The 18,905-nt window shown below is 41.1% G+C and overlaps 1 protein-coding gene across 2 annotated transcripts in view; it reads left to right on the top strand.

Annotated features, from left to right (window-relative positions):
* LOC105494398 (cell division cycle 42) overlaps positions 1 to 6,431 on the top strand; it is a 40,211-nt gene extending 33,780 nt beyond the window's left edge. Inside the window, exons 4-6 of one of the 2 annotated variants that reach the window (XM_011762773.3) lie at positions 484 to 593; positions 714 to 911; positions 5,439 to 6,431. In XM_011762773.3, coding sequence (XP_011761075.1) covers positions 484 to 593; positions 714 to 911; positions 5,439 to 5,528 — 398 coding nt within the window. In that variant the 3' untranslated portion in view covers positions 5,529 to 6,431. Of the gene's footprint in view, positions 1 to 483; positions 594 to 713; positions 912 to 3,959; positions 4,830 to 5,438 lie in introns of those variants that run through there. The other variant, XM_011762774.2, reaches the window with a different exon arrangement.
* The last annotated feature ends 12,474 nt before the right edge of the window (positions 6,432 to 18,905 follow it).

The following is an 18,905-nucleotide window of genomic DNA, read 5'->3' as shown; positions in this document are numbered from 1 at the left end:
CTGCCTCAGCCTCCCAAGTAGCTGGGATTACAGACGTGCACCATCACACCCAGCTAACTTTTATATTTTTAGTAGAGATGGGGCTTCACCCTGTTGGCCAGGCTGGTCTCAAACTCCTGACCTAGGGTGATCAGCCTGTCTTGGCCTCCCAGAGTGCTGGGATTACAAGGATTGATTTTTAACTATTTCTGTAGCAAGAGTTTATTATTACATTTATTACTGGGTTTCTAATGGACCCCAAGATTGAACACCACAAACTAGTAGTAAAAGCAAATAACATAATAGTAAATTCATTGCTGTTCTGAGTGCTTAAAGTTTGTAGAATTGCCTGATTGAGAATATTGCCTACATATTATATTACAAAGCCATACATTTTATTAGATAAGTAAGTTGCTTTTTGAGTAATGACTAGCATACTTGTAACGCTTTGAGGACATCAAGATTCAGTTGCTGAATTCTCTCCAATATTTTTCCTTTTTCTAGGGCAAGAGGATTATGACAGATTACGACCGCTGAGTTATCCACAAACAGATGTATTTCTAGTCTGTTTTTCAGTGGTCTCTCCATCTTCATTTGAAAATGTGAAAGAAAAGGTAAGCTGATCAGGTATTCTTGCCCTAAGAAGGTCATCTCAGAATTTCTACTGACCTGTTATAAATAGCATTAGAGGCTGGTTGAATAACAAAGGTGTATTTTAAAATACCTTTTTGTAGTGGGTGCCTGAGATAACTCACCACTGTCCAAAGACTCCTTTCTTGCTTGTTGGGACTCAAATTGATCTCAGAGATGACCCCTCCACTATTGAGAAACTTGCCAAGAACAAACAGAAGCCTATCACTCCAGAGACTGCTGAAAAGCTGGCCCGTGACCTGAAGGCTGTCAAGTATGTGGAGTGTTCTGCACTTACACAGGTAAGGATGACATGAAACCCCTTGCATATTTATGGTCAAGTCATTTATTAGAGCATTAGGATATAGGAGTTTAACAGTGATCAGCAGTGCTCAAAGATGCCCAGCAAGAATATGAACAGCTTCATATTGTATATTCTTTTGTTGGAGGCCTCTGCGTTTTTTGGAGAACATTATTAGTTCCTAAACTCCTTGTGTTGGTAACGTCTCGTGTTGTACTGAATGATTTGTAGTGGTCATGGTTGTGTGAAAACAAAAACCTTACAGGAAAGGTTCAGATAAGCACAGACTTGCAAGAGTGGATATGAATGATTTTTTTTTTCTAGACACTTAAATTTTCATCTAAATATGTCTGATCTTTTCTTGCCAATTCAGACAATTGATACTATACTGTTTCTTGGGCAGTTCAACCAGGATAGGGAATTAGTCATAATAATTGAGACTTTCATGTCAAAGAAGGCAGCCATGGCTGTTTCTGCCACAGTTCTCAAGCATGCTTTATATAGTGTCTCTATTCCTAGGTTTTTGGAAGTATTCCTTCCTCATGCATTCTGACCATTTTTGAGTGATTTAATTGGAACTCCTTTTGTAGTTTGATGGGAAACTCAGATTTTGAAGATAGGGAGCAGTGTTAGGGTATTTGGAAGGGACTTGTAACTGATGTGTATGGTTTAAACTTTTTCACCTTCATGATATCTCTGATTCCATCCTTTGAGTACTGTTCTGGAGGCAAAGGAAAAAATTATGGAAATAATTAGCACAAAAGTCTTACGTTCTACTGGTACTGGTGCTTTGAACTTTGAACGGTGAGCAGATATGCCTAATAGGGCAAGATTGAAGGGTGGAGATTTCTAATAATTATATTAAACTCATTATATTTATGGTTACGTTTTCAGGTAATTGTTCATTTTTATTGTGTTTCTAAAAAACACTTGGATTCTTAACTACACGTATACTAGGGTAAATGGCATATATGATTACTTATTACATATGTACTAGGTATTTAGTTTATAGGGCCTAGTGCATAATTTAATAATCAGTTTAGTACTTGGTTGGATATTTAAAGATAAAACCTTTATGCTTAACTGGGATATTCCCAGAATAACTTCGAGGCCTAATATCAGATGATTTAAACGTAATCTTCTAATCCTAGTTTTTTAAGGCAGTTTAGTGCTATTATAAAAGCAGTTATTTAGAAGTTTAGAAGATTTTATATCTTCCCATGCACAGCGCTGTTTTGAGAGTTTAAAAAAATGCCTGGTGCTTCTCTCTGTGTTTTAGTAACATTCCCAGAAAAGTATGCCTGTGTGTGTATATTGGGGGAGACAGGGAAGGTCATGTGTGAAACACTGATGTCCATGTTAGACACTCATTCTGTGTGCTTCTGATGCATACCTCTGTTCTCTAGATATGGGTTGCTTTGAGGGAAGACACATAGGCCCTGTGGATTCACTTTTAGGTTACTCGTGATGCTTTAGATAATTGGATGCTTTTAATGTAAGATTTTTACAGTATCAGCAGGTGTATACAGTAAATCAGTTTGTAGAGAGTATGAAGTTTAAAAGGTCTTAGCAGGTACATTTTTCTTACCAGAGTTTGAAGTATGGAGAAGTCAAAAGAGGGGAAGTTAGAAAATGGGGTCTGTGGTTGTGTTTGGGAGCTAGAACTTTTAGGTTTACAGATTCTGTTTGTTGATTCCTCTAAAACTAAAATCGTAATATAAACAGATGGTGGTCAAGCAAAGATTAGTTTTGTTTCATAGAGCATTTGTTGATCTTTGTCCACTGTAAGCAAGAAAGGAATTCCTTCTTGTTAAGGGATACACTCCAGTTTCTAATGGTCCTCCTCCTCTTTTTTTTTTTTCTTATAAAGTATATTTCCCTTTCTGTACTCCTTCCTTCCTTTTATATTTGACTGCCAGAGTTGGTTCCTAGATGTGTAGAAAGAATTGCAGAGGAATTTAAGTTTTTATATGGCATTTCTACTTTGTAAATGATGTAGAAAGAAGAAAGCTTTTTAACTTTTGCTGCTTTTAAAGAATTTACTGCTGTTTTTGATTTATTTTGTATCTAACGTGATGTGTGGGTATCAGTCTTGTGGGATGTCATGGATGGGGACGGGGTGGAGGTGGGCACACTTGGGGTGGTCTGGGGTTGGCACTTACAGTTGGAGCTGTGTTCTGGGACTTCTAGGACATACTTACTTGGGATCAAACTGATCAAACTAAAGAACATGTGAAACAACCTTGGGTGGTAAACTTGTGGCTTCAGATTTAGGTGAGTTTAGGTGAGTCTGTAGACCTGGGTCCTAAGTACCACCACTGCTGAGTCACACTGTCATGTTGGAGTTTCTGGCTGAGGTGTAAGTGTATTTCTGTATCTGAATCCCATAAGATCTGAGAATATTCTTTGTTTTCACTCCATGCTTTATGCTCTGATACCCATGCAGACATCTTAAAGCACTGGACTGCTTGCTAAAACTCATTCTAGGATCCCATTCTTTGTTTTCTTATGACTTGGGTGGTGGTTACTTGCTCTGATAACATTGCTGAATAACTGAAGTGTATGCTGTTTCTAGAGTCTGTTCTAGTTGGTACTGTTGCACAATTAACACTTTTTAAATGTCTGAACCTTTCTGTTCTGGAAAACCAGTTTACTCTGAAATCTTGATTAATCCCATTCAGATATGTCATTGAACCTAGAAACACGTAGCATGCCTGTTAGTCTGCTATTTGTGTCCTTCAGTTATTCAGGGGCTGAATTCACATAAGCCTGAAAGTGTAATAGATTTATTTCCAAAATGTGTTAGAAGTCAACATATTGCATTTTAATAAAAATTGCTTTCCTGCTTAGGTAACCTTGCTTGAGTTGAAGTTTTTGGTCAGTTGTCTGCTCTCCCAATAATGGGCTTAAGATCAACATTCTAGCATTTTTCTTAAGGCACATTGCTTCTGTGAATTCAGCTCATTTAATCCGGACTGCTGTTGTACCTGCTAGTCTTTCTAATCCTCTAACCTGGCTGCTATTCTCTCTCCTCCCCTCTGTCTTGTAGAGAGGTCTGAAGAATGTGTTTGATGAGGCTATCCTAGCTGCCCTCGAGCCTCCGGAAACTCAACCCAAAAGGAAGTGCTGTATATTCTAAACTGTTTTCTCCTTCCCTTCTTTGCTGCTGCTTCCTGTCCCACTACTGTAGAAAGATCGTTTAAAAACAAAGGAATAAAACCATCCTGTTTGAAAGCCTCTGCGTCTTTTTACTCACCACCTTAGAGCAACCTCTGTATTAGTTTTTGATCAAGAATGCAATATCTTATAGAAATTTTTTGTGATCAGTAGTCAAGTTGGACTTGTTTTAACTTTCTGCTGCTTGAGTTGCCTGATGCTCAGAGCTTTTTGGTTTGGATTACCATTGCAAAAGGGAACTTGGTCTGGCATTAAGAGTGTCCTCTTGGAGAAAATAACAAGAGTTTTAACACTTCTAGATCTTAGTTCTAGATGGAGAAAGTAACACAAACATCATTTTACTCTTATGATCAATTGTTAATTGTAATTGCATGACAAACCTTATGGAAAAGGGGTGACCTTCTAGTAGAGTGTAACGGGGAAGGGAGGATTCTTTTCTGGTTTTCCTTTGTGCAGTGAAACTTTGTGTTGCTGTTGCTTTGGCTGTCTGTGCTGTAGTGGAGTATTTGTCAGTCTGGGGTGGGGAAGATATTGATGTATCTGCTACTGCTTTATGAGTTCATTTGTTACGTTATCTTTTAAGAATAGCATCCATTTAAACAGTTGACTTACAGTTTGTTAATGTTGAGATGTAAAGCTGCCACCTTTATATTTTCCTGCTTCTGATTTTATTGTGAGGGAAATATACAATTGTGGTTACCTTCAAATTTTGAAATTAAAAATATACAACTGTTTGTATAAATGCCTGATGAAGCTTTATTCCTGTTGCACTGACTGGCTCTAATTTTACGTATGTATCAGGTACCCACATTTTTGCTCCCTTGAATCTCCTTGACTCTTAACTGGTGGGATAAAGGGAGTTCAAAGTGACTATCTTTGCAGCTACCATAATCTCTCTCTCTTTGCCTGTGCCTTCCATAGAATAAGGATGCCACTGACCCGTGCCCGTCCTCTCAGTCCTGTTTCATATCCAGCTGTTTCATTTGAATGCAGAGCTGCTTCCCTTGTTTTTATGTAAAATGTTTTAGCAGCACATTACAAAACTCATATTGAATGAGCAAATGACACGTGTGCTTGTTTGCTTCTTGTGACATACATTGGTCTGCACAAAGTTTTCTCAAAGGACCACTGTCTCACTCATGAATATCTGCTCCTCTGCTCCTGAATTGCTGAGTCCTTCCAGTGCCTTGGACAAATCTTGGTGAAGTGAGATTATTGTGTTGAGATTCAGGGTTATTTTTAATGTTTCTTTCTTTGCCAACTCTTGGGGGTTTGAATGGTTTAAATTTGAACTCCAACTTTATTATACTGAAAATCAGACCGCCCGTTTTTTCTTTCTACCCCTTTTCAGAAAGGCCTAAAGAATGTATTTGACGAAGCAATATTGGCTGCCCTGGAGCCTCCAGAACCGAAGAAGAGCCGCAGGTGTGTGCTGCTATGAACATCTCTCCAGAGCCCTTTCTGCACAGCTGGTGTCGGCATCATACTAAAAGCAATGTTTAAATCAAACTAAAGATTAAAAATTAAAATTCGTTTTTGCAATAATGACAAATGCCCTGCACCTACCCACATGCACTCGTGTGAGACAAGGCCCATAGGTATGGCCCCCCCTTTCCCCTCCCAGTACTAGTTAATTTTGAGTAATTGTGTATTGTCAGAAAAGTGATTAGTACTAGTTTTTGTTTTGTTGTTTGAAAAAAAAAAAAAAAAAGTAGTGGGTTTTTTTTTTTTTTTTTTTTTTTTTGGTTTTAAAGCAAGGCATGCTTGTGGATGACTGTAACAGACTAATTGGAATTGTTGAAGCTGCTCCCTGGTTCCACTCTGGAGACATCTGGGACATCTTAGTGTTTTTTTTTTTTTTTTTTTTCCCCCTCCTCTTTTTTGGGGGGGGGAGTGTGTGTGGGGTTTGTTTTTTAGTCTTGTTTTTTAAGTTCATTAACCAGTGGATAGCCCTTAAGGGGAGGAGGACGGATTGATTCCACATTCCACTTCCTAGATCTAGTTTAGAAAACATGTTCCCCATCTGGTGCTCTTAGGAAGGAGTATAGTAAATGCCTCATTTAATAACATACTCCTTTTTGAAAGTTGCCTTTTCTCTCCACCCTTGAGTAGATCCAGTATTTGATGAAACTCATGAAAGTGGGTGGAGCCTGTCTTGCCCCTCCTCTTTTCTAGGACGCACTATATGTGACTGTGACTTTCAAGGACATTTGTTTGCCATTCACTGTTTTTTTTGGGAAGTTGATTTCTAACTTCTTTCACTGATAAATGAAGAAAAGTATTGCACCTTTGAAATGCACCAAATGAATTGAGTTTGTAATTAAAAAAATTTTTTTCCCTCTCAGTCATTGTCTTATATGCTTAGCGTAGATTTGCAGCTCAGTAGTATATGGTGTTCCTAGAATGCAGCTGAAGACCTGGTATGTAGAGGAAATACGAGGGGTGGTGCTAGAAGACAGACATCTGTGGAATGATTCACATCCTCTCAAGTTAGGAGGATGGAGGCCTGCTTCATTAAGAAGCTGGGGGTAGGGTGGGGGTGGGGAGAACACTTAACAACATGGGGACCAGTCAGGGGAATCCCCTTATTTCTGTTTTGCATATGAGGAACCCTAGAGCAGCCAGGTGAGGCTCTCTAGTTTAATAAAAATCGTGGAAAGAGTCTTAATAAAGACTCTTAATAAGTGCTAATAGGGATTTTATCAGCTTATTTTGGTTGCAGTTTCCAATTTTTAAAAATGTTGAGGTAATCTTTCCCACCTTCCCAATCCTAATTCTTGTAGATTCATTAGTGTTGAACCAATGCTTTCTCATGTCTCAATTCTTTGTATATGCATTCTTTTCAGATGTATTAAACAAACAAAAACCCTTCACAAGCCAGCCTGAGGGTTGTTATTTTCCCTCCGTCTCTTACTTTTCAGATACATAGGAGTGGGAACTTGACTCTTGATAACATCAATTTCTAACAAACTTTGAGATAAAATTTTAAAGCTTTATTATTTTTATTTTATTTTCTGGCATTTAGTTTGAGATAATATTTGGCCCTCTATATGTTCAGGTTTGTGCTTTCTCCCCTACGTTTGACACTTCCCTTAAATACCAAGTAGGTCCATAATAATTCTTAGTGAAGCAGTGTTCAGGAAGCTCACTGCTCATGGTGGAAGGAAATGTTAGTGTACCTTTAATCCATAGATCATTGGAAAGCAGCTCATTTCCCAAGTTTTCTGTATCATTGGTTCTCACACTTGGCTGCTTACTGGAGTGCAGCTTGAACAATGTGATTTTTAAGTTTTCCAGGCTTTCTAAAATGTAGCCAAGTTTGGGAACCAGCACACCTAGGTGGTTATCTCAAACTACTTCTGTCAGAATACAGATTGTGTGCTGTGAATCTGAATATGGGATACATTTTCTTTAGGTAGCAAGAAAGGTTTATTTACCTTTAGGACATTATACTGATCTGCTTGAGAATCTTAGAAACTAAGAACCCCTAAAATCAGTTAAGGTTGATACACTGTGGTGTCATTTTGATAGTTCTCTGCATGGAGTCATGTTTGGCATGATTTGCATACTGTGCTAGAATTAAGCTGGGTTGGTTGAGAAGGGGTTAGGAAGAGGCAGATGTAAGCTTTAACAGTTCTAACCAAGAAATGCATCTTATTTATTCCTTGTTGACCATACTAGGGAGAGATACCTGGATCATGTGATAACTCTGGAAAGCAGAGACGTATGTATCCTTAGTGTAGTCAGGGACATATAGATCCTTAACTATTGCTATATCTTTGTCCTAAAGCAATGCTTGACATGATACGGCTCTAGAAATAGTCATTGGATGGGTGTATTATTTTATAAATTAGTAAGTGAAATAAAGCAGGTCGAACAGTTGTGTCAATGAATTACCCATGTATCAGAAGAACAAGGATGACAAGGGGATTGATTGAAGCTAATGTTTTCTTAAATATTTTCAAATTGATTTCTGCATGTCAGAAGAACTTGGGTAGCAAATGGATGCAGCTTAGGTTTTCCATTTAAATATTGTTTTCTATTTGACTTAACAAACTTGTTTATAGTCATGACTTAGAAGGTAAGGTGAGTGATATTCTCCAGGGAGTATGATTTAGAGGCTGGAAAGGGTTATAGGAAAGTCCTTACAGGCTTAGTTTGTGTCCGAATTTACAGCATTTAATACAATGTTAATATATTATTGCTATTTGTAAGTGTTTTACTGAATATCTTAGAAATAGGTCTTATAGTTTGTTAAAGTGATGTTCTTTAAGCAGGACTTCATGCCACAAGGGGAGTGTATTCTAAGGGGGAAGAAAAGGATTGTGGTTTGAAAGAACAATTGTAATATTTCCTTCATTTTGAGGTGTATTTTTCTCACATTTTCGTATTGTAATCAGGATACCTCTTAACATTGGTGTACATTTAGTGTAGTAGTACTTTTTCTCCTTTTGTCCTACAAGTTGTCACTAAATTTGTGCTATCATAATTGTTACCTTCATAGAATGCATAAAATAGTGGTACTTCTTTTACTTCATTGTTAGGTTTGGACTATTTTCCTTTTTCCATTTGTGAGGTTAATTAGTGGTTATTTTGGTGCTGGGTGCTAAGAAACTCAGAATACAAGGGCCCTGCTCAAGAAGGATTGAAACTTAGTCCCTGCTGGGTACAAATTTAGAAATTTGTTATATAACTGCGGGGGGAAGGGACAACATTTCACTAGGAAGTAGCAACTCCATTATCTTTCAGGAAGGGCTGATGGTTAGGGCATCTCTGAATGATTATTGGAGGGAAGTGGCTTTATATCACACTTGTTTTCTGTAAGTCTTACTCTGTATCCACCCAAGTTCAGAGCATGGAGATTTAATTACATGGCCCAATCATGTTTTCTTTCCAGGGCTGCTGGAATACTTTATTTTTATTTTTTAAGTGAGACGGAGTCTCGCTCTGTCGCCCAGGCTGGAGTGCAGTGGCGTGATCTTGGCTCACTGCAAGCTCTGCCCCCTGGGTTCGTGCCGTTCTCCTGCCTCAGCCTCCCCAGTAGCTGGGACTACAGGTGCGTGACACCATGCCTGGCTAATTTTTTGTATTTTTAGTAGAGACGGGGTTTCATCATGTTAGCCACGATGGTCTCTATCTCCTGGCCTTGTGATCTGCCCGCCGGCCTCCCAAAGTCCTGGGATTACAGGTGTGAGTCACTGTGCCCGACCAGAATGAATACTTTTAATTACTACTTCGAGTCTTTTTTCTAAGTGCCTCAAACAGTTAAAAAAAAAAAATTCCTTATTTTATTCACTTGCCAGAATAATGTTGCATTTAACCATGCCAACAGTAGCTTATTAAAACAGCATTTATTTTTCTCATTCAAGAGTCAGCTGAACTTGTCTCTAGCCTTCAGATTGGGCTCAGGTGGGGTTCGTGTTTGTCATTCTGGAGCCTAGTTCCAGAGAGCAGTGGCTGCTTGAGTGTGGACTTGCTTGTGGTGGGCCAAAGAGGGGCAAGGGAAAGCGCATTTACACTTTCTCGTATTCCATTGCCCAGAGATGGCATATAGCCAATCAATCCTAAGTCAGTGCTGTTTGTTTATTTTTTTTTTAATTTTAGTTTTAATTTTTTTTTTTTTTTGAGACAAGAGTCTTGCTCTGTCGCCCGGGCTGGAGTGCAGTGGCGCCATCTCAGTTCACTGTTCACACCAGTTCAAGCTATGCCTCCTGGGTTCGTGCCATTCTCCTGCCTCAGCCTCCCAAGTAGCTGGGACTACAGGTGCCCGCCACAATGCCCTGGCTAATTTTTTGTATTTTTAATAGAGACTGGGTTTCAAGACAGGTCTCAAAACTCCTGACCTCCTGATGCGCTCTCCTCAGCCTCCCAAAGTGCTGGGATTATAGGCATGAGCCACTGCGCCCGGCCTACTCATTCATTCTTATAGTCAAGTAGTAAATTCAACAAATAGGTTTTTTAAAGCAATTAAGGCACTGAGGATATACAGAGAGTAAAATAGATGTCTCCTGACTTCTACTTGGAATTTTCTTTCCCTTACAATTTTGATAGCTGCTTTCTCTTGAATAACTATGTCATCTCTTTCTACTTTGCATTGCTCTCAAGAGAGTAATGTAAAAGTTTTATCTGTGCATGCATATCCATGACACACATTCATTTGTCATTATTTATCAAAAACCTGTTCCCTTCCCTGGCACTGGAGACATTGGAGAATGACAGTCTCAAACAGTGCAGAGATGTAAGCAGGCAGAGGTAAGGACTTTGGTCTTAATGGCCTACACGGTGCTCCATCCACTGACTGTATTCTGTGTGCCTGCGTTGTGGTGTGGGTGGTCAGTTGGAACCCCGATGGGTATCTGGGCCACTGCCTAGGCCACACACAACCTTTGTGCAAAGGCCCTTCCAAAGACACTTTGTGAATGACTTGTAATAATTTAGTGATTTTATTTTTCGAAGAACAAGGCATTTGGTTGCTACCTGCTAGAACTGTTAGAGTAAATACACAGATTTATTTGTGCAGTGCACAACTTGGACAGTTCATACACCATGTTGTATTGACATGATTGTTATTCTACATTGTATTTATTTAGATAGTGGGATTTAAAATAGGCTAAGATGGAGAACTGGGTGGGGAACAATTTTGTAATCCTTTTTAGTTCATAGTTCATATGTCACAATCACAGAATTGAGACTAGCTAATTTAAATCCCTGCATCTTGCACATGGTGAGGAAAGGTGAGGACATTTAAATGACTTTTTCCTGTCACTACACAGCTGTATGGTAGCAGAGCTGGGTGTGAAACCTGCATTCCTGGCCTTTCGTTTTGTAGTACTTACAGTGCTGTGTTAGGTCCAGTTTACCTCTTAAATCTGTATTCTTTTTTTTTTTTTTTTTTTTTTTTTTTTTGAGACTGGGTCTTACTCTGTTGCCCAGGACTGCAGTCTCTGCCTCCTGATTTCAGGCAGTTCTCATGCCTCAGCCTCCCAAGTAGCTGGGACTACAGGCAGGAGCTACCATGCCTGGCTAATTTTTGTATTTTTAGTTGAGATGGGGTTTCACCATGTTGGCCAGGCTGGTCTCGAACTCCTGACCTCAAGTGATCCGCCCGCCTCGGCCTCCCGAAGTGCTGGGATTACAGGTGTGAGCCACCGCGCCTGCCCTGAAATGTGTATTCTTAGGTCCCCCTGTCAAAGTCAAGTACTGCCTTCTTGTGGCTCTACCTAGTTTCTCTTAGAATCTCTGTATACGTCTTGTTTTGCTGCCATCAGGTAATTTGTGCATTAGAACTAACTTGTGACAGAACAGTTACACTTCTGTGAAGTTAGACACTTGCCTCTTAGAAGCATATCCAATGAGTCATTAAAGCCCTGCGTTGTAGAAAAATGTGAAATATATCTAATAAAGGTGTACAGTGGGAGGTTTAAAAGCACATTGCTGATTAGTGGGGTCAAGATGGGAGGAAAGCCCTGATTTTAATGCAGTATCATAGTCTCATAGGTGATTTCCCCAAAAGCAAATAAATGCTCAATGGATTTTGGGTCCACCATGCATTCCTTCTCTGAAGTAGAAGTGACAGATTTTCGGCTGGGCGCGGTGGCTCAAGCCTGTAATCCCAGCACTTTGGGAGGCTGAGATGGGTGGATCACGAGGTCAGGAGATCGAGACCATCCTGGCTAACACAGTGAAACCCCGTCTCTACTAAAAAATACAAAAAACTAGCCGGGCGAGGTGGCGGGCGCCTGTAGTCCCAGCTACTCGGGAGGCTGAGGCAGGAGAATGGTGTAAACCCGGGAGGCGGAGCTTGCAGTGAGCTGAGATCGGCCACTGCACTCCATCCTGGGTGACAGAGCGAGACTCCGTCTCAAAAAAAAAAAAAGAAGAAGTGACAGATTTTCAAGGCAAAGGTAAGCATAGCATTTTCTTAACGCTATTAAAATAGAGCACAGCATCATAACCGTTCTGTTTGCTCTGATGTATCCCGCAGAGCAGTACTTTTCTTGGTGTGAACTGTGGGCCACTTATCTCAAGTCATCAGGATTCCTGGACCCTGTAGGATTTACTCTCAATCTTTAGGGGTAGAGACTAGGCGCCTACATTTTGAACAAGCATCTTTTTATTTTGATTAAGTTTGCATTATTGCTCCTAACAACATGCCCTTTGGCAGGTAGCTTCCATGTTTCTGGCCTCTGTCTGTAAAATTGCATACTTATTGTTGAGGTTTTAAATGCAGTTCAGGTTCCTGGTTGGTTAACAATTAGATGGGAAGGCTAAAAAAAATGCTCCTGAGATTCTGAATCTGTAAGTTTGTGATGGGACCTGAGAATCAATCTAATTTCTAAAAGAGTCCCAGATAGAACTTTGATTAGCTATGTTTAGGGACCAGTGCACACCTTGGTGATAGAACCTTTTTGAAACTTTCAAAAGTTAAAAGGGTTCTGTGTAATGTTACCTAAGAAGCTTATTTTTAAAAAAGGAAAACAGTGCTTAGGGCCATATTGTTTTGAAATAGGATCTGAGCACCATTTAAATTTTCATAAAAAATTATTTTTTGGAGGCATCATTTCTTTAAAGCCCATCAGACTAATGCGCTATTGGTTTGAAACCCATGACATGAGATGATTTCTTGAGGATTTATTTATGTCAAACATGAATTTTAGAGTATTTCTGGGCTATAGGTCATTACAACTTATTTATTTTTTGGAGACAGGGTCTCACTCTGTCACCCGGGCTGAGTGCAGCGTTGTGGTCTTGGGTCACTGCATCCTCGACCTCCCCAGCTCAAACGATCCTCCCACCTCAGCCTCCCAAGTAGAAGGTACTACAGGTGTGTGACGCCATGCCTGGCTACTTTTTGGTTTTTTGTAGAGATGGGGTTTTGCCATGTTACCCAGGCTGGTCTTGAACTCCTGAGCTGATCACCCACCTCGGCCTCCCAGAGTGCTGGATTACATGAGCCACCGTGCCCGGCCAGGTGTGGATTTCTGAGTGGAGGGAATGTGAACAAAGGAGGGCCCAGGCATGTTTGCAGAGTGGCTGGGGGCTCTGTTTCACCACCGCATAGGGACAGGTGCAGTAGGAAGAACGGTGGCCTCAAGGCCCCCGTAAGTACATTAGTGCATTAAGGAAGGAATATTAATCACATCCAGGAGGGCTCTGCCCTAACTGCTAAAGATGACAAAAGAAATGGGGACATACTCTGGCGAAATAACAGCTTTGTTAATTGAACTCTTACTGTGTGCTTTGCATTGTGTTAAGCACATGGTGTTATCACACTTGGTACTCACAGCAGCTCTGAGGTTGATAGTACAGGTATCTTCTTTTTATGGAGTAGGACTCTGAGACATCATCGCTTGGTGTCTGTAGCCAGAGTTGGAGGTCGTATCTGTCTGATTTTGGAACCTGTGTGCTTATTCATTACATATCTTATGTGGAAATAAAATGTATGTGACTAATTACAAAGCTGGAAATTGTAGTTCAAGCATCATATAGTGCACAGGACAAGCAAAGCAGCATAAAAGGCTTCATCTGTAAGGGTAGGTTTGTTGGGTAGGAACTTTTTGCGGGAGGTGACTTTAGGATTGGTTGTAGCATGAGAGAATGACATCTTCCTTTAGAGGATCTAAAGGTGTAACTTTAGAGGATTGTAGGGTGCCTTTGCCCATTGTGTCATTTGGTCCTTTTAAAAATTTGAGTGTTTATTCTGTACATGACTCTTTGAAGCCCTTGTGTGAAGTAACTCGGTCTTCTCAGCAATCCCCCATTTTTTCATATGTGGAAACTGAGGCATGTTATGATACGAAACTTGTCCAAGAATTCAGAGCTAGTAAGTGAGGGAGCTGGGATTTGAATTTAAGTAGTCTGTCTCTAGAGTCTGCTCAGTTGACCTTTTTTTTTTATTTTATTTTTTTTAAATTATAGTAGGCCTGTGAGTTGGGAAGAGCAGGGTTTGGTGAGAAAGTTCCTCCTTAGTGAATACCCAAGGTCTGAGGAGGGCTAGGAGCCACCTCTGCAACCTGGCTCTCTTCTTTCATTCGCTTGACCCAAGCATAGGGAGATGACTGGGGCTCTGGCTACATCTTCGCAAATGGTCAGGGATCCTCATGCAGTTTTTGAGTTTAAGTAGTAAACTCCTAAACTTCAAATCATGTTTGTGTTATTGATTTCACTTGACCTCAGTTACAACTCTGTAAAAGAGGCAGGGATGGATGATGTCGTTTGTCAAATGGCAAAACTGAGGCGAAACAACTTGGCGTTGGTGTTGTGCAAAGTACATGCATAGGCTTTGGATTTGAGTTTGGCTCTGCCACTAACTTGATCTATGTCTTCAGGCAAGTAACTTAAATGCTGTGAGTGTTGCATTCTCTGTGAATGGAAATAGCTGTACTTTGCCCAAGAGTTGTGAGAACTACATGAATTGCTATATGTGAAGCTCTTAGCACAGTGCCTGGCAAGTAGAAGGTACTCATCTGTGAATGGGGTAGATAGCAGCTGTCATCATCACTGTCATCATTTTGGCTCACATCAAATCAGAACCAGAAAACCCTGTTGACTTCTGGGTCTGAGGCTGCTGTATCAGTGAGGGACTTCCTCCTCATACTCATTGCCAGGAGTAGGGTAAGGCTTTTAATTTCACCTCTGACCAACTCTGATAGGGCTGGAAACGTGTATGGAGTTCCAGACCCACTATGGGGCCCCAGTGCCAACTTCTTAGCCCTCCTTTGTAAGGTTTGCATTAGTCTGATGGGAGAGGAATTTTTTTTTTTTTTTTTTTTTTTTTTTTTTTTTTTGAGACGGAGTCTCGCTCTGTCGCCCAGGCTGGAGTGCGGTGGCCGGATCTCAGCTCACTGCAAGCTCCGCCTCCCAGGTTCACGCCATTCTCCTGCCTCAGCCTCCCGAGCAGCTGGGACTACAGGCGCCCGCCACCGGGAGAGGAATTTTTTTGTCTTGATTCTGAAGCTATTAAAGAAATGTTCCTTTTTCTCCATAACTTGAGGATTTCACAGTTGTATTGGAATTATTGGTGTTAAGCAGTTAGATCCATCCCTTGGCAGCTTGTTGAAGGGTGGGCGGGCACCTGTGAATTATTCACTGGCTTTGTGTAAGAATGACTTTACTGGAGGGTGCTGAGTTTGTGATTATCTCCTCTGCGGTTAGAAAACTCTGTGAACTCTGGTACATACAGCATGATGAATCAAGTCACGTTTTTGCTCCTAGCTTGCATTATGGTGCTTGATATTATATCTTCATTTCTCCCATGGTAGTAATAACACTGTTGGAAAGAGCTCTCATTTGGGAGTTGAAGACCCAGGTTCTAATTGAGGTATCAGAGTTTCCTTGGGCAAGTTGCTATACCTTTTTGGGCCTTGGTTTCCTCATCTCAATAAAATGAGTTTCTGTTCCTTTTTGGTTTGTGTCTTTTTTTCAGTAGTCTTTTTGGTTTGTGTCTTCCTTTCCTAAACAAAAGCTTATATAGAGCCCCACTATAGAAACAGAAAAGGTGTATGAAACAGAGATGCTGTAGTCAAGGCAGGCCCAGCAGTTTTGCTCTTCCCACTGCCTCCTTGTCACAGAGATAAACTTTGTGCAGCCCTAGTAACCTCTAAGGTATTGCCAAGGAATTTGAACACCACCAGTGCAGGATCGTTTCTGTAGCCTCTTATGTTTCAGGATTTTTTGCTAGCAGGTAGTTAACAAAAATCTATAAAACCTGTATACTAAATATACAAGTAGACTAGTGAGTCTTTAAGAATTTTGTTTGATTATGGCCGGGCGCGGTGGCTCAAGCCTGTAATCCCAGCACTTTGGGAGGCCGAGGCGGGTGGATCACGAGGTCAGGAGATCGAGACCATCCTGGCTAACATGGTGAAACCTCGTCTCTACTAAAAATACAAAAAAAAAAAACTAGCCGGGCGTGCGGGCGGGCGCCTGTAGTCCTAGCTACTTGGAGGCTGAGGCAGGAAAATGGCGTAAACCCGGGAGGCGGAGCTTGCAGTGAGCCGAGATCTCGCCACTGCACTCCAGCCTGGGTGACACAGCGAGTCTCCGTCTCAAAAAAAAAAGAAAAAAAACCTGTACACTAAATATAGAAGTAGACTAGTGAGTCTTTAAGAATTTTGTTTGATTATGGCCGGGCGCGGTGGCTCAAGCCTGTAATCCCAGCACTTTGGGAGGCCGAGATGGGTGGATCACGAGGTCAGGAGATAGAGACCATCCTGGCTAACATGGTGAAACCCCGTCTCTACTAAAAAATACAAAAAACTAGCTGGGCGAGGTGGCGGGCGCCTGTAGTCCCAGCTACTTGGGAGGCTGAGGCAGGAGAACGGTGTAAACTCGGGAGGCGGAGCTTGCAGTGAGCTGAGATGCGGCCACTGCACTCTAGCCTGGGCGACAGAGCGAGACTCCGTCTCAAAAAAAAAAAAAAAAAAAAAAAAAAAATTTGTGATTATTATCCATATAGGGATCATCTTTGATGAGTCTAGATTTTTACTGATATAGTTGAGAGATTCTAAGTTTGGTTCAGTCTGTAGTGTTTTTAAAAAATACGTATAGCAGTAACCAGTAAAGACTGAGTTGGTTTTTGTTTATAGGATAAATATGGCTACTGCTGCTTTTTTTTTTTTTTTTTTTTTTTTGATATGAAGTTATGCTCTTGTTGCCCAGGCTGGAGTGTAATGGCATGATCTCGGCTCACCGCAACCTCCACCTCCCGGGTTCAAGCAGTTCTCCTGCCTCAGCCTCCTGAGTAGCTGGGATTACAGGCATGTGCCACCACGCCCATCTAATCTCTTGGTATTTTTGGTAGAGATGGGGGCTTCTCCATGTTGGTCAGGCTGGTCTCGAGCTCCCAACCTCAGATGATCCTCCTGCCTTGACCTCACAAAGTGCTGGGATTACAGGCGTGAGCCACTGGGCCTGGCCAAATACGGCTTCTTAAACAGCCACAGACAGCATATTTTTCTGCCTTATGGATCACTTCCTTTTGGGAGTACCAGTAGGATCCAAGCATAAATATAACTCAGTGGTAAAATTAGCTCCCTTTATACAGACTTAACTGTCTCCCTTCTTGTAAGTATCCTGGCATTCTTCATTACAGTTTATGTAAAATAGCATATTTCCTGTTGTTCTTGTTTCAGGAATCATTCTAGTGCCAGTTCCATGTAGAACCTTTTGATTTTAAAGAGAAAAACAGTATTAAATAGTAGGAAAAGCACATATATTTTGGAGTAGAAGGACTTAACTTTGAATCTGGCTCTGTTAATGACCAGCTGTGTTTGGGCAAACTGCTTTAGTTTTTGAGTCTTGATTTACACATCTGTAAAATCGAGCCAATTATGCCTGCTTACCTTTTGCAGATTTGTCATTAGGATTTAGGGATAAGGTACTCTCCTCCAATAAGCACTCAGGCAAAAGGATAGACAAAGCTTTGTATGATAGGGAGTTCTCATAGAAGAACAGCCAATTTTATAATGCTAGTGGGTACAAAATGGTAATTCGTCACTGTGATTTACTTTTGTTTAGGCATTTATTCATTTCAGGAATGCTTGTCTATATCTTGTCTGTTTTGTAGGAGGCAGTATAGAGTAGTATTAAAAACGTAGACTCTAGAGCCAGACTGCCTGGTTTTGAATCTTGGGTTCACTGTTTACTGACTGTGTGATACTGGGCAAGATATTTAACTTGGATGTTTTTCTTGTGAGGATAGTAGCAATACCACCTCACGGGGTTTCGTGAGGATTAGACAAGTTCGTGTACGTAAATTGCCTAGTACAGTGTTTGGTTATTTTTGTTAGCTGTTGTATGATTATCTTGAGGGAAGCTTGCTGCTTAGAGATCTTGAGACTTACAGAGCTAGCGCACTTTGCACATATGTTTGAATTGAGCATTTCATGTAGTCTGTGTTGAATAGTTCAGATGGGTAGGAATGTAGTTCAAAAAACCTGTCAAGCAATCCCAGCAGTATTTTCTTTTTTTTTTTTTGAGACGGAGTCTCACTCTGTCGCCCAGGCTGGAGTGCAGTGGCCGGATCTCAGCTCACTGCAAGCTCCGCCTCCTGGGTTCACACCATTCTCCTGCCTCAGCCTCCCGAGTAGCTGGGACTACAGGCGCCCGCCGCCTCACCCAGCTAGTTTTTTGTATTTTTTTTAGTAGAGACGGGGTTTCACCGTGTTAGCCAGGATGGTCTCGATCTCCTGACCTCGTGATCCACCCATCTCGGCCTCCCAAAGTGCTGGGATTACAGGCTTGAGCCACCGCGCCCGGCCTCCCAGCAGTATTTTCTTTCTGGATAAGACCCCAGCTAGTGCTGAAATGTGGTGAGACCTGTGTTTCCTCCCTGAAAATAATGACCAAGATTTTACATTTGCACAGTGTGTCACATTCTTTCAGTTTATCCCCACAGTCTGTGAGGTGAGTAGGCCAAGGGTGGTAATTAATTACATTTTAAAATAAGGGTATGGTCTCTGGGAAGGAAAACAATTTGCTTAGAGTTGCACAGCTGTTTGGTGACTAAACTCCAGGCCTCTGTTTTTAGGCCAGTGTACTTTTATGCCAGCCTGATCCTGCTCTCTTCTGATAGAGGTTCTAAGGAATTGTTACCACGTAGTAACCAGTGATCTATGAATCATGACCTTGGGGTTGAGAGTTGTAACCAGTGCCTTTTTAGCTTATAGAGCTCTTGGAGGAGCTAATGGTGCTTCCCCATGGGGTCACTGGTGGGGTCTGATGCACCTCTGGGAATAATAGTAATAAAAGGAAGAAACAAAGTGTGATTTGCCTGATTGAGGGTGACTAGAAGTGACTTTGGGAACACATCTAATTG

Source organism: Macaca nemestrina, chromosome 1 (assembly GCF_043159975.1).
Source record: "Macaca nemestrina isolate mMacNem1 chromosome 1, mMacNem.hap1, whole genome shotgun sequence".
NCBI classification, from domain to species: Eukaryota; Metazoa; Chordata; class Mammalia; order Primates; family Cercopithecidae; genus Macaca; species Macaca nemestrina.
The sequence above is the reverse complement of the archived record's forward strand: the minus strand, read 5'-3'. Positions and strand labels throughout refer to the sequence as shown.